Raw genomic sequence first — 16,106 nt, 5'->3', positions numbered from 1 at the left:
ACCAATGCCCAAGGGCCCCGCAGTGGCAGGGAACCGATTACTCAAGAGGTACCTTGATAATCCTGGCACGTGATCCACGCTCCATGCTTCAGAGGAAGAGGAAAATCCCCCAAGGTCCCTTTTTGCCAATCTGACCTGGGGGGAAATTCCTTCCTGACCCCAAATCTGACAATTGGTTTGACCCTGAACATGTGGAAAAGACACACCAGCCAGATATCTTTGAAAGAGGTTTCTCTGTATCACCTCAAAGGACTGGTCCAGCCCATCCAGTGTCACAGCTCCCTCTGTAGCTAAAGTCTGATGCTTCAGAGGAGGGCAAGAAACAAAACGAAGCAAAACAAAACACAAAGATGGGGGCTTCCCAGAATTCCTTCCTGACCCCTGCAGGAGACTGGATGAAGCCCTGAAGCATGAGATCTGATTATAGTCATTGTCTTACTGCAAAGTTGTGACTGTTACATGTATGTTGATGGCAGTCCCGTCCTCTACCTTCTTGCCAAGGACCTGGTCGCTAATGTTTGTATAAAGTGTGTTATAGACGTAAAATCCCCTACAAGTGTCAGCTTTGAGTACAAGACAGTAAAATGCTCCTTTCCCACATTTTTCCTTCCTAAGATTGTCTTTTCTACTGGATCACTCTCTTCACAACTATTTACCACAGCTCTATTTTTATACATCTTTTTTCCTTGACAATATTTCCAATTTCTCTAGGTCCCTTTTCCATGATGTCTCTCCTCATGATATTCAGATCCCCTCCCTGTGGCAGATACTGTGGCTCCAGGCAGTATCTTTGGGAATCACTAGATTAAAGCTATGAATGGTTTATGTTCTACTGCAAGTGGGACGGTTACCACAGCTCCTCCAGGAAGAAAAAACACTGAGTGAGTGTGTTTGTGTGGGGGGGTGGGGGGGTGGATGATTAAGGTGAATCACTGAGATTGTAAACAACTCCAGAAAGTTAACAGCCTTCGGTGTGGTTCACACAGACTGGTTCCAACTGGGTTACCAGAGACCAAGAGACAAAGGAGGACTTCTGATATGAAAGGCTGAGTTTAAAAAGACTCAGGGCCTTCATTTTGATTCTGCAAATGGGCAGGACCTTCTGTCCATGGGGATCCCAACACTGAATCGTTGGAAGGATGTTGGTCTACCAGGCTGCCCATGAGGAAGATGGGTGAATTCTGGTATGTTCAGCAAGTGTGGAGGAATTTTTATAGTTTTTAATGTTTTCTCTGTCACACTTTTATCCTAGGAATAAGGTGTAATCTGCTGAGAGAGAGCTGGGTGGTAACTTGTAACTGCTGGCAATGCCCTGCTCATAGCCCTTGGGGAGAAAGCACAGCATGGGGGCTGGCCTGTAGGCAGACTGGTTTGCTGGGGGTATCACAGTGGAAGGCAGGGGGCTGTGCAGTCTTAAAAACCCCTGGCCGCAAGGAGATGGGACAGGGATTTCCCACCCAGAGACAGGTGACGGCTGGAGGCCTGAGTAGGCATTCCTGGAGTGGATCACCGGAGAGTGCGGGCGGGTAGGAATACAGATGCCGCTTCTCTGAAACTGTAAAGGTCCCTAGCCAGTATCATCTCCAGATTTCATGGCTTGGCTGTTCCACTGCCAGACAGTTAATGAAATATTCAATGAGAGAGGAGTTAACAGGCACCCTTGGCCACTCCACCCAGCCTGGTATCGCCCCTCACCCTGACACCCTGCAGCCCCCCTGCTATTGCAGAAGCATTTCACACAGTGACACCAATCAGGACCCACCTCTGAGCTGTGCCCTGGCACTTCGCACCTGCGCCCCCAGGATGATTAAGACCAGGCAGAGCAGGGCCCCCAGGATAATGCAGATGACCACGGGCACCGTGACTCTCCCACTGTCGGTCGGAGGGCGGCGTGGGGGAGCTGGATGGAAATGAACATGCGACAGGGAGAGATTAGCCTGTGAGAGTCCTGGGAGCCCAGGGAGCTCCCCAGTCACTCATTGCAGGGCCCAGGACAGCAGGGTAATGGGCTGGGACACAGTCTGTGCACCGTGGGGGCAGCTCACAGGATGCTGTTTAAATCATGGGCCCTGCCCGATCAGCTGGAGCCAGAAGACAGGAATCCTCTGGCTCAGCACGGCCTGCAGCTCCCACCCCGGTGTCATTCGCCCTCAGATGTCACAAGCCATGGAAAGGAGCTCCTTCCCTCAGGCTGCAGCCTGCAGCTCCTCAGCCTTGACCCAGCCCCAGGGAAATTTAACCCTTGATGGGAGGAGGGGGATGCTTTAACTGGGGTATTTGGAAAATCTGTCCTCTCTGTCAGACCTGCAAAATTAAAGGGAGGAAACTTGGAACCTGTAGTAAGGGGGAGGTGACGTGTTTGTTCCCGGGGGGATCCTCACCTCTGAGAGTCCCTGGTTGTCTCCAGCTGTCATCTCCACAAACTCCCTCACAGCAGCACAGGACCTGTTTGTTAGTGATTTAGAGCCCAAGTCCCTTGTGCTCTGTGCAGCAATGAGGACTCTCAAAACAAACCAGCACAGTGGGGCCTGTGATGGATGCAGGGGCTATGTGGGCTGATGCCTGAGCCAGTCTGACCCCACAAAGGTTCCACCCCTCAACATCCAGAATGCTCCGGCACACAGGAGATGGGAGGGCCTGGTCTGGGACCAAAGGGGATGGGTGGGCTAAACCATCCTTTTCCCTGAATATTACAGCATGTAGCAGAAACATCTCCTGTCACTCACCTGAGCAATTCACGGCAGCATCTTCCTTATGTCCACAGTTGCTCTCACCCCAGGGCCTGGCAGGACAGTCCCAGAGAGATGACTCTGTCCCTCTGCAATTCAAAGTCTCCACCCAGATGGGACCAGTCCCCTCGCCGAATGCAGCCTTGTCCGGGGCAGACAGAGCAGATCCACAGCCCAGTTGTTTACACAATACATTAGCATCCGCCATGTCCCAGGAGTCATCACAAACTGTTCCCCAGGAGCCACGGTACCAAACCTCCACTCTCCCCGAGCATCTGTCCTCTCCTCCCACGACGCGTAACTTGTCCTGGTCTAGAAATGCAGAAACCTCACATGTTACTGGGACAACTTAGGGACCAAGAGGGAGACAGTGAGAAACAGAGATACCTGTGCAGCTGGGAGAGTTCGGGCATTCGGCAAACAGGGTCTGAGTTGGTTTTGGTTTTTTCCCTATGGAGAGAAAAAGCTGAGGTGAAGGCACTGGGTTGTGTGTGTGATGTGGGAGTAGAATTTATCTGTATTTTAAACCCCTAATTTCAGCACTGTGTGAACTGAAATGTGAACTCTGGGTCATTTAATACCTAATTAATTTGCTATTCAGCTGTTACTCAGACACACAGGCCGACATTCACCCAGACTTGTGGGGGATTCCAGTTCTGACCCAAACTGCACAGCCTGGGCCCAGCTCTGATTGTTCATCCCAAAAGGATTAATAACCACAGAGCTGCCTCATGACGGTCTCTAGGGAGAGGCTTTTCTTGGCTCTCAGACTACCTTATCGCAGTGTCCAACACCAGTCTCTTTTAAAATTAATTGATTAACTTCCATGTTTGTTGTTAATCAGACAAATGCTTGTTCCTATAAAACATCATGAAAATATGTTTGTATCTTGTGTTGAGAATTTAAATCTGCCTACACTGAGATGTGAACAACAACAAAAGTTCTATCCTAACCTTTCAATTAATTAAACTCATCGTTTACATGTGGGTTTGCATACACGCATGCAGGTAGTTTCAGAATTACCAGTGCAAGAAATATGGGTCTCTTCTGCTCGGTTATCACATGACCTGGGATCCCAGGGCTCTGACGGGCACTGCCAGAGGGAGCTGTGCTGCTCACTGCATGCAACGTGGTCCAGCCATGTGGGACCAGAACCTGGTCCATATTCAAAGTCACTTGCAATCTGCCCTCCGTCCCCGCAGTTCAGCTGTTTGCAGACAATTGCTGGGGTGACTCCAGACATCGCATTGGAGCAAACGCTGCCCCACGTCCCGTTGTAGAAAACCTCCAGCCGCCCAGCACAGTCACTGTTGCTCACCAGCCTCAGATCTGTGAACTCTAGAAGGAAATGCAGAAAAAGGGGAATTTAAATCATTTGATTCTGAAATGAACTGGGGTGTGAAGAGTGAAATCCCAGCGATTGCTAACGATCCTGTGCATCATTCTGCAGGAGCAATGGCTAGAGAACCACTCCAAGAGTAAGAGACTCTTTTAGACACTACAGGCCCCTTACAAATACAGTGGGCATCTCTGGATGGCCACCATTTACCAGCAGCTATATACAGATTGTAACAGATAAAGGCCGGGAAGGATTGTGACATTGGCAGTCCAGATGCCAGCTCTTGCCCAGGCTGCAGGCCTTGGCTGAAAACTTACAATCTCATAGCTAGAGACCAGGCAGGGTCACATGTATGGTAGTTTTGCTGAAAACAGGTATTAGTCTTGGAAGAATGTATTGAGTGTTTAGACTTTATGAAATACTGGTTAGTTGCTGTGGGCATTAATCTCACTTGTAATGTTTGTGGTCCATGCTACAAGAACATATGTAAATTTTGCTTTATAACTGAAAATGTTTGCTCTGAACTTGTGAACTCAGGCACGAGAATGATCCCCGCCGCCCATCCCCTGCATGTAGTACATGCAGAAGGTCTTATCCCATTGCTTTGAAGGCTGGAAGAGGGAAATAAAAATAATAGATGGGAAGAGTTTTCATCTTTTTTTCATCTGTTTGAACTGTGACAGGGCTAAAGAAACCAAACTGAAGCCCGAGACTCCAAGGGGTTACCCCTGGGTCAGCGCTGAAGGACATTTGGACTTGACAGATCACTACAACTCTGTCACTCCGAGTATATAAATGGTAACTCATTTGTGTGTAGATGATTGCTTGCTTTAACCGTGTAAACAACCCTTTTATTTATTTTTCCTAATGAATAAACCTGTACATACTTTATTACAGGATTGGCTACAGGCATTGTCTTTGGTGTAAGATCCAGGGTACCAAGTGATCTGAGTAAGTGGCTGGTCTCTTGGGATTGGAAGAAACCTGAATGTGATGTGATTTTCGGTGTAAGTGAGAACTTATCACTAAGTCCAGTTTGTTTGGGTGACAATAGACTGGAGAGTCTAAGGGGACGGTCTGTGACTCCATGGTAAGATAGATACAGTGATCCAGGACAAAGTTCCCTCTTAGCTGCATGGCCATATGGACACACAGAAGGCTATCAAAGGCTGCATAGGCACGCAGCCACAGGGGCCTAGACTGGAGAGGCACCTCTTCCTCAGCCCTGGAGCTGCCGCAGTGGGGAGAGGTGCCTCTCCCCTGGCCCCAGGCTGCTGCAGCAAGAGAGGCCTTGGGGGAGTCCTCTCTTCCCGCTGCAGCCCCAGGGCAGCCAGAACTACAAACCCCTCATCCCTGGCCCCACCCCAGGGCTCGCACCCCCAGCCAGAGCCCTCACCCTGTGCACAGCCACCCTCTGCCCCAGCCCTGAGCCGCCTCCCACACTCTGAACCCCTCAGCCCCAACCCCACCACACATCACCTCTAGACTGGTGCACATAACAAAATTAATTCCGCACATGGATGTAAAAAGTAGAGGGAACATTGGTTCAGTAGTTCACATCTGTTACAGGCTTGGTGAAATCTACTTATAGAACACACCAGCAGTTTGGGGTATTGCCTTGTTTCTCACCATCTGCCCTGAGGTGGGCACTTAGTGCCGTGAGTCTCTCCAGACAGTGTGACAGGGATCATGAGATCAAATAATTTGACCGTCTGTAAAACAGCTGCATAGAGCCTAATAACTTGAGTTTGATGTAAGCATAGCTTCCAGAAAGGCATCCAGTCTAGACAGGAAGACTTCAAGAGACGCAGAATGCACCATTTCTCCGGTAGTTTGTTCCGATGGTTAATCACCCTCCCTGTTAAAAACCTGGGCCTTATTTCTGATTTGAATTTGTCTGGTTTCAGCTTCTAGCCATTGACTCTTGTTCTGCCTTTCTTCATTAGATTAAAGAGCCCTTTAGGAAGTGGTATGTTCTCCTTCTGAAGGGTCTTATGCCCTGTAATCAAGTTACCTCTTGGTCGTTTTGATAAGCTAAACAGATTCAGCATCTGAAATCTCTCACCGTGAGGCAAAAATTTTATTCATCAGATCACTTTTGTGGCTCTTCTCTGCTCCAATTTTTGTGGACATAAGAACTGGACACAGTATTCCAGTATCTGTCTCACCAGCACCATGTATAACAGTAAAATTTAGTCCCTACTCCTACTCACTACTCCCCTGTTTATACATCCAAGGTTCGCCTGAGCCCGTTTTGCCACACATGGCACTGGGAGCTCATGTTCAGTTGTTTCTCCACTAGGACCCTACATCCTTTTCAGTCACTGCCTTCCATGATACAATCCCCTTCAGATACCTGAGATGCAGCCTTCTAGCATTAGGGAAATCTTTCAATATCTCCAACACCTCTGGGTGGGAGCTGAGGACTTTCTAATGGTGACCCTGGTAGGTGGTTACACAAGGGAAAGGGAGGCAGAGACAGTCAGGAAGAGTGTCATTCTCAGCAATCTCCTTAAACATCTGCCCCCTCCATTTAATACGCTGGTAACCATGCTCATGTGAGCATTCCCAGAACAGACCTGAGCAGAGAACTCCCGCGTCCTCTTTGTGTCTGCAGTTGTGCTGGCCCCAGCCCCCGGAAGGACACTCCCAGAGATCGGATTCCTTCCCAGAGCAGTTCACATCGTCCAGCCAGATCTGCCCGGATCCTTGCCCATAATGAGCAGAGACACTTGCATTGATGGCGCGTCCACATCCCAGTTGTTTGCAGACGACATCGGAATCTGACAGATCCCAGGAATCATCACAGACTGTCCCCCAGCTGCCATTGTAATAAATCTCCACTCTCCCGGCACAGCGACCTGTCCCATTCACCAGTCTGATCCGCCGGCTCCCTGCAGGGATAGATCGCAGCTGTTAATATGTATTTTCCTACTGAACAGAAAATGTTTGTGAGATTTGGAAATGAATCACCTGAGCAAAAGACACCAACGTCCTCAGCAATTCCTGCCTGGGCTGTCTCAGATGTGGAGATGTCACAGAGAGTCAGACGAGTCTCATTTCCTTCACACTGGACCATTCTCAGCCCCACAGGGCCCGTTCCATTCTCAGACTTCGGGGGGTTAAAAGCTTTCTCAGCAACTCCGCACTGGAGCTCCCTGCACACCACGCTGGCATCATTCATGTCCCACTGGTCATCCAGCACTCTGCCCCATACACCACGGAGGGAAATCTCAACTCTCCCATCGCACCGGCTCTCTCCATTCAGCAGTCTGAGTGATTCAGAGTGACCTGGGCTCAGGAGAGATGGGAAATTCACTGAATAACACTCTTTCTTACACACTAGAAATACTGCACATGAAATTGTGGACTATTTCTCAATAAGAAGGTATAAGCCAATGTTCAGAGTGTGTCACAGTGTTAAAGGGAACAACCTCTGTCAGAAGACACTTATTCCTGTGAATCTATAAGTGGAAGGTGCTGTAAGGATTGTAAAACTCTGATCTTGACACAAGGGCTTGCCAACGGACTCTCTAAATGAGTGAGCGAGGGAATTCCTGCAGATTACTCATTGGGAAAATAGTCTCTTTGTGTGGTGGCGGAATGACTGCTGAGGTTTGTAGTGACTTTATCCAGGTTTAAATGCCTGGAAGCCAGTGAATGGTGTCTGCACAAACACTTAGCAGGTGGGTCTTGAATGATTTAGGCAAGTTTGCCTTGAGGGAGTTTGGCCAATGGAAGAGCAGGGTTCATGGAGGTCAGGAACAGGTTATTGTTGGTAAATTCCCTTAGTTCCCTCTGATCTTTTCTCAGTAGGTGGCAACTTTCTTGGTTCACCTGGGTCCAGTGTTAGATAGTTCCTGGCACTGGTGGTTCTGACTTGAGCTGTCACCTGACGTATGGTGTCATCTCTGAGTCTAATGTGAGATTCCAGCTGATCAATTCATAGCACAAGAAGCAGGTTGTGTGTGGGGTGGGGAAGGGGATGTGCTTTGTTGGTGAATATTGTGACTCCGTTGGGATGTGAATCTCAGTCTTTGCGTGTGTCTCAGAATCAGAGACTCTGATTACAAGGTGGTAAGTTAGGAATTACTCACCGAGTTCAGACTCAGGTGCAGCCAGGAGAGACTGGCAATGTTAAAAGACAACAGCAGAGTCAGTACAGGGCACACCCACTGGCTGTGCCGGGTACAGTATGTACTACTATGGCAACCTGACAGGTGCAGTGTGTGCGCACTGGATCCAAACAGCTCAAGGATCTTGGTAGCCAAATAACATTTCAAGGCAAAGAGTGAAATCCTGGCCCCACTGAAGGCAATGGTAAAACCTCCATTGACTTCAACGGAGCCAGGAGTTCACCCTAAGACTGAACCAGGAGACTGCCTGCATGCAGCTAGTGTAGTGCAGGGGTGTAGCCATGGGTGGGCTGTGGCCTACCCAGTTATCATCCAGGCCCACCCAAATCAGGGCCGGAGCCCCCCGAATCCACAGGCTGGGACTCCCACCCCCAGCTCGGTGTCCGTCAGCCTGGCTGCATCTTTCTCCTGCCGGCGCCGTGCACTGCTTCCCTGGTCTCTGAACCCAGCACTAGCCCCGCAGGGGGTGTGCCTCGTGAGGGCAGGTCTGCGTGGGGCTAGTGCTGGGGCCAGATACCGGAGCAGCAGCTTCCGGCACCGGCGGGAAAGGGACGTGGCTGGGCTGACGGACACTGAGCCAGGGTCAGGACGGGTGAGTAGAGCTCGAGCCCTAGTGGGACCCCGCTTTGCCCAAAAGGCACGCCTAGGTGACCAGATGTCCCGATTTTATAGGGACAGTCCTGATATTTGGGGCTTTTTCTCATATAGGTGCCTATTACTTCCCACCACCTGTCCAATTTTTCACATTTCCTATCTGGTTTCCCTAGGCACGCCCTGCAGCCTGTGTGCCCCGGGCCGCCTCAGCTTTGGGTGCCTGCTGAGCAGTAAGGGCTGGCTGGAAGGGGTGGAGGGAGGAGAGCCCCCCTCCCTCCTGTCCCCTTCCCAGGGCACCGGATTCGTCCTGCACCCCAACCTCTGCTCCTCCCGTCACTGCCCACCCCCCGAAAGCTGGGGCCCACCCAAGTTTCCTGTCCTAGGTATGCCACTAGTGTAGTGTGAGGGCAGAGAGTAGATCTGGGGCTTCCCAAGGAGGCTCATGGGTATAACAGGGTACCACAGCCCTCAGGAAGGCCGGATGGGATCATGGCATATGGAGGTCGTATGGAAGGGACCAGGTGTTTTTCCTTAGAAGGGATTCTCCTTCCAGCAATTGTAGGGAGAAATCAGCATCTTCATGTGCTGAGGAGTTCCCTCCGAGAACCAGGGTCTGGGCTGGGTAGCTAGTTAGGAGAGGCAGGGCAGGGCTGCAGGGAATTCAGTTAGGAATGCTGGTAGCAGCCTCTGTGAGAAGCAGGAGAACTGCAAGGTGAATTGCCCCCAAGGTACAAAGGTATCAGTTGTAAAGAGGAGAGTAGACGTCTGTTGAGAATTCTGGGCAGGGCCACATAGGCTTAGTCATGGTGTGTAACGGCACCAGTGACCCTGGGCTCTGTGGGAGACAGTCCTGGAAGTTACGTGTCCATTATTAGGAAGAAGGTTGAAATCCAGGGCTTCTGCAGTAGGTTTCTCTGTAAAGATCCCAGTTCCAGCCAGGCAAGAAGCCCTGTGGAGACTCTGTACATGGATCTGAAGATGGGGCAGAGAGGGGAGCTGAAACTTCATTAAGCAGGAGGGGTCCCTGTGGTGAGGAGAGAAGCAGATGATCACAATGGCCTTTTTGGGTCTTAAAACTCTGTGGATCTATAGACCCATAAGACGGGCTCCATTTAGGCACAAGGGAACCAGGTTGGCTGGCCATTAAAATTAATTTTCTAGTGAATTATTTTCCCGCAGGGCCCTGGCCACTTTCAGTGCCCAGGATGGATAAATCGGGGTTCTGCAGCGTGAGGCTGTTGCTTGTATGACCCCTGCCTCATTCACTTTAGAAACTGGAAGACCTGTGGAGAACGAGCAGGGGAGCGCAGGAAGAACTAGGATGCTCTTGTTAAGAGCAGTGACCGTCATTCAGTAGAGCTCAGTTCTGTTCCTGCCTCTGCTACAGACTTCACAGGTGATACTGAGCAGGTCTCTGAAGCCAGTTTTTATGGGGTCTGATTTGCAGAAGTATTGAGTATTCACAACTGCCGCTAGGCTCAAGACAAGATGTGGCTGCTCAGCTCTTCTGCAGTCAGGCAGCATGGTCGGGTGGAACGAGCACAGGGCTGCGAGTCAAAACACTGAGTTTTATCCTGTCTCTGCTGCTGACTCACTCAGTGGCCTTGGGCAAGTCACTTTGCTTTTCTCTCTCCATTTCACCGTTTGTAAAATGGAGCTGTGACATTGCACTCTGTAGGATTTTATGAAAGTATGCTGATGAGTGTGTATATAATGTAACTGAAATATGCTTCATGCAAAATGTCTTTTGTAAGGTATCATTACAAAGTTTATAATCTACTGAGTGTGGTCATCCTATTTGTATAAATGTATCACTCGTGTATCTGAAACTAGAAATTTGAAATATAACTCTGAGGTCCGATTGTAGTTATGCACAGTGTGGGCCATTCATGGTGGTTTGGAATCTTAATGGCTCCCATTAACCAGGACAATCCACTGTAGATGGCTCTGTTTTACTTCTAAATCTTTCTGTATGCTGGCAAGTGGGTAATGAAGTCTTACAGTGACATGTGATCTTGGCACCTGAACTCGAATCCATCTTTAACCTGGTGCTTTTCCATTGAAAAGGAGGGGTGGGAACCCAGAGAGGGACAAAGGATTCCCACCTTCTGCAAAAGATATATAAGTGAGTGGAACAGAACAAAATGGGCAGCCATCATGAGAAATCCCCTTGCGACCACCTGAGCTGGAACAAGGGCTGTACCAGGGAAAGGATTGTGCCCAGACTAGGTAGGCATCCAGTCTGTGAAAGAAACTTATTGAAACATCTCTGAGGGTGAGATTTTATCTGTATTCGGCTTAGATTTGCGTGTTTTATTGTATTTTACTTGGTAATTCACTTTGTTCTGTCTGATACGACTTGGAACCACTTAAATCCTACTTTATGTATTTAATAAAATCACATTTTACTTATTAATTAACACAGAGTATGTATTAATACCGGGGGGGGGGGGGTTAAACAGCTGTGCATATGTCTCTCCGAGTGTTATAGGGGGCGGACAATTTATGAGCTTACCCTGTATAAGCTTTATACAAGGTAAAAAGGATTTATTTGGGGTTTGGACCCCATTGGGAGTTGGACATCTGAGTATTAAAAACAAGAACACTTCCTAAATTGCTTTCAGTTAAGTCTGCAGCTTTGGGGCACGTGCTTCAGACCCTGGGTCTGTGCTGGAGCAGACTGGCATGTCTGGCTCAGCGAGACAGGGTGCTGGAGTCCTACGCTGGCAGGGAAAGCAGAGGCAGAAGTAGTCTTGGCACATCAGGTGGCAGCCCTCAAGGGGTTTCTGTGATCCAACCTGTCACAGGAGCTAATAATACTTCCCCACCTACTTCCCTGGAGTTTGGTGAGGGTTTATTCATGTCTGGAGAGTACTTTGAACACATAAAGTGCTGCAGAAATGGTGAGTACTCTGCAGAATCAGGCCCGGAGGGTCTCAGGTTGCTGCCCAATCACCCCAATTAAGTAGCAGGTTGGGAATTTTGGCTTTAATCATTGTAAGTACAATTTTCAAAGGCAGCTAAATGATGTAGGAGCCTAAGTGCCATTTTCATAAGTGACTTAGGCAGCAAGAGGGAGAAGTCTGTATGGTTCTTGGGCTCCTACGTTACTAGAGAAAATAGGATTTAAGTCTCTAAGTCACTTAGGCCTTTTGAAAATGTTATTCTTGGGCTTCTAAGTGCCTAAGTCACTTTTGAAATGGACCTCATAAGAGTCTGCTATCTCCTGCGGTGTTATGAAGACAAATTCGTTAATGTTTGTGGTGCATTCTCAAACTACTGTAATGAGCACAATAGAAAAGCCAATGAAGAAATGAATAATTCTGTATTCAGTGCAGTGTTTGTACGGTCTGTAGAGTGAATAAGGCCCTGGGTCACAGCTTGAATGATGAGGATAAAAAGAAATATTTTACAGCTCCTCCATCCCCTGAGCACCATCCTCCCTGTGCACTGAAGGAGGCAGGAGCTGGGGGTAGGTGAGAATAATAGAATATGTGCATGCAATTGGACTGTATCATAATATATATGCAGAAGGGAGGGTGGGGGACTGAATTAACATTACATAGATAACCTTAATTCTGGTATTTTCTAATTCTTGTGCCTTTGGCTTTGACTAAATGAACTAAATAATGCTGTTTATTTTTTTATTTATTTTTATAAAAGCTAAACATTAGAGTGGGTCAACAACCCAAAATTTTTCCTGTGATGTTTTTTGAGTGCAGTATTTCAATTTTTAAACAGATCTGAGATACTGGGATGTGGAAATTGAATGAAAATTTTTGTTTAGACTCTAACTAAAATATTGATTCATTTCAACTTTTGGAAAATGAAACATTCCATTTTCCTTTCCAGTTTTTGATGTACAGGTTTGCCACTTCCACCCCCTTTCTATTTTTTCACACAATCAGACTATTAGGATTGGAAGAGACCTGAGGAGGTCATCTAGTCCAATCCCCTGCTCATCTTTTCTTCCACTGTAAAAAGTTAGAAAAAGGTAAAAATGTATAAGAAAGTAAGAAAGCAGGGGAAAAAAATCTTTGGAGTTTTTTCAATTGGAAAGGTGTGAAAAATGTAAAAAAAAAACTAAGTGAGTGAAAACACTACTTTCTCTGTGGTGGGCTACCAAAAATACCCCCAGCAACTCACGTGAGAGAAGGGAAATGCTGATTTTCAGCAGTTTATAATTCAGCCAAACCAGGAAGGAATATGACTGCACTAGGAGAAGGTACCTCCCTGGCCCCAGCACTGACCCCTTCCCAAATTGCAAAGGCTCCAGCCATCAAGGAAGGTGCGAGAGCTTCTCAAGAAAGTGCCGAGAATATTTTATCATAGAAAGTGTGAAGCAAGCTCCATATTAGGAGTCACTACCAGCTCCCCCTCTAATTACTATTGGAGAAGGCTGGGGACAATGAATCGGTGACATTGATGTAACCCGAAGGGCAAAGTGCTGCCCCTGCTCCGCTGCCCTGCGTCAGGACAGGGTTGCTGATGTTTTTACTGGAGAATCCAAGGCTTTCCCCACTCACAACTGTTCTTTTGTGATGATATTATTGACTTAAATGTTATCTTTAATATATTTACTGTTGTTTTCTGTGCTTTAGGATCTAGCTCCCCCTCCCCTTGCTGTGTCCTGAGGTTCCCCTGCTCTGGGGCAGCATCACACACTGAGGGGCAGGTGTCCTTAATCCAGCATCTCTCTTGCACTTACCTGAGCAAATCACACCGGCATCATTGTCGTGTGAGCACTGAGAGGCCCCCAGGGCAGTAACAGAGCAATGGCTCAAATGGGTTTCAGTCCCTTTGCAGTGAAATGTGTCTGTCCAGACAGAGCCAGTTCCTTTCCCAAAATACCCTCCTCCTGGGGCTGATACAGCGAATCCGCAGTCTAGCTGACGACAGAGAACGTTGGCGTCTGGTAAATCCCAGCGTGAGTCACAGAGGGTTCCCCAGGCACCAAGAACCTGGATCTCCACCCTCCCTGAGCACGCTGTGCTGCCGTTTACCAGCCGGAACCCTGTGTGCCCAGGGGAGAAGGGGTTTAGAGAGGGAGCATTTAAGATATTTTATAGCAAATAGTAAAAGAAAGGAAAGTCAGGGGCACTTGATCCCTTTCTCATTATCTTGGCTTGTCTGGAGTTTTGATACAACCCTATCAAACCCAGATCCCTACACAGTTAGATCAGTACATTGTTTCACTATAATCTAGAATACACAGAATTGGGATTTTAAAGACATTGTGTTGAATTCTTACGTGAGCATATGACACCAGCATCATTTGTGTGTGAGCATGTCTGATTCAGCTGTGATATCCTGGGACAGGAGAACAGGAGAGACTCATTCCCCACACACCAAAATTCTTCAGTTAAGATCAACCCTTGTCCTTCTCCAAAGTGACCTCCTCCTGGGGTAGATACAGCTATTCCACACTGTAGTTCATTACAGATAACATTGGCAACTTGGAGATCAAAGTGTGCATCACAGACTGTGGTCCATGTGTTTCCATGTTTTATCTCCACACGTCCTGAGCAGGCACCGTCTCCTCCAACCAGCTGGGGCTTAATGTGTCCTAGAAAGTCAATGAAGGCTGAAAATTATAAAGGGGGCTTTGGGAGTTGGAGTGCTCCACTGGTATAAAACATTACCTAGAAGCTCATTCTGGGTCAGTGGCAAAGTGAAGGCAGCAATACAAATAAAAAGGCAATATATTTAAAAAAATGGAAATAGTGGGAATTAGAGCAAATCAATAGACATCAGAAGTTATTATATGAAGAAAACTGGTAAGGGAAGCTAAAGATATCAGGATAAAATCCGTGACTGGGAGAACTATGACAAATAAGGAGTTTCTTAAGTATATTAGGAACAAACAAACAAACAAATCCTAACAATGCTATAGGCCCATTAGAAATGGAGATGGTAAAATTGTTAATAATGAGGCAGAAAAGGCAGAGGTGTTCAGTACACATTTCTGGTTTTAGACAGCAGCAGGATGTCTATTCATATCTCTGAAGAGGATCAATCTCTCTCCAATCTATTGGTACCCAAGGAACATGTTAAATGGCATTTTTCAGGGATCAACATTTTTTTCACATCAGCAGGCCTGAATAGCTGATAAAACCACAGAATAATAGAAATGTAGGGTTGGAAGGAACCTCAAGAGGTGATCTAGTCCATCTCCTCACATCAAGGGAGGTTTAAGTATACTAAGGCCACCCGGACAGACGTTTGTCTAACTTGTTTTGCAAAGTCACCAGTGATGGGGATTACACAACCTCCCTACATACCCTGTTCCAGTCCTTAATTATCCCTATAGTTAGAAAGGTTATTTTTAATATCTAATTTGAATCTCATTTGCTGAAATCTAAGATGATTGTCTAGTCCTACCCTTGGTGGATATGGACAACAATTGACAAACAATCTTTCAGTTATTTCAAGGCTGTTATCAGGTCACCTCTCAGTCTTCTCTTCTGTAAACTTACAATGTCCAATTCTTTCAACATTTCCTCACAGATCATGTTTTCTAAACCTCTTACTCTGTTTGTTGCTCTCCTCTGGGCATTCTTCAATTTGTCCTTATCTTTCTTAAATAGTGATGAGCAAAACTGGACACAGTACTCCAGCTGAGGCCACATCATTCTAAGTAGAATGGGAAAATTACCTCCTGTGTCTTACATATGACGTTCTTGTTAATACAATTCAGAATGACATTTCCCTTTTTCACAACAGCATCACCCATTTCAGTCTGTGATCCACTTTTACCCCGAGATCATTTTCTGCAGAACTGCTGCCTACTCAGTTATTCCATATTTTGGGGGTTTTTGCATTTGCTTTTTCCTTCCTAAGTCTAATGCTTTGCACTTGTTTTTCGTGAAATTCAATTTACTGATTTCAGACCAATTGTCCATTTTATCTAGATCATTTTAATTTTAGATTTAGTTGGGGATTGCTCCTGCTTTGAGCAGGGGATTGGACTAGATGACCTCCTTAGGTCCCTTCCAACCCTGATATACTATGAACCTATGATTCTATGATTTTGAATTTTAACCCTGCCTTCCAAAGAGCTTGTGACCCCCCTCTCAGCTTCATGTCATCCACAAATTGTGTCAGTGTATTCTCTACTCCATCATCCAAGTCATTTATGAAAATATTAAATAGTGCCAGATGCAGGGCAGTGTTATTTTTTATTTATCCACAGGAACACAGCAACCACAGGGAAAAGAAGAAAGCAACTGACGGCCTACAGGTCTATGTCTTGCCTAAAGCTCACCTTTTCCCTCAAAACCTGGTCTGACTCAGCTTATCCCAGCAACC

The 16,106-nt window shown here is 47.2% G+C and overlaps 1 protein-coding gene across 1 annotated transcript in view; it reads right to left on the bottom strand.

Annotated features, from left to right (window-relative positions):
* The window catches only part of LOC144269612 (antigen WC1.1-like), a 61,368-nt gene that overhangs the window by 6,533 nt on the left and 38,729 nt on the right, over positions 1 to 16,106 (bottom strand). The window contains exons 3-10 of the mRNA XM_077825430.1: positions 13,507 to 13,824; positions 7,042 to 7,359; positions 6,648 to 6,962; positions 3,753 to 4,067; positions 3,117 to 3,179; positions 2,727 to 3,041; positions 2,270 to 2,304; positions 1,763 to 1,964 (exon numbers count right to left, since the gene is read on the bottom strand). Of these exons, the coding sequence (XP_077681556.1) occupies positions 1,763 to 1,964; positions 2,270 to 2,304; positions 2,727 to 3,041; positions 3,117 to 3,179; positions 3,753 to 4,067; positions 6,648 to 6,962; positions 7,042 to 7,359; positions 13,507 to 13,824 (1,881 nt within the window). The remainder of the gene's footprint in view (positions 1 to 1,762; positions 1,965 to 2,269; positions 2,305 to 2,726; positions 3,042 to 3,116; positions 3,180 to 3,752; positions 4,068 to 6,647; positions 6,963 to 7,041; positions 7,360 to 13,506; positions 13,825 to 16,106) is intronic.

The sequence above is a fragment of the Eretmochelys imbricata genome, chromosome 1, assembly GCF_965152235.1.
Source record: "Eretmochelys imbricata isolate rEreImb1 chromosome 1, rEreImb1.hap1, whole genome shotgun sequence".
NCBI classification, from domain to species: Eukaryota; Metazoa; Chordata; order Testudines; family Cheloniidae; genus Eretmochelys; species Eretmochelys imbricata.
The sequence above is the reverse complement of the archived record's forward strand: the minus strand, read 5'-3'. Positions and strand labels throughout refer to the sequence as shown.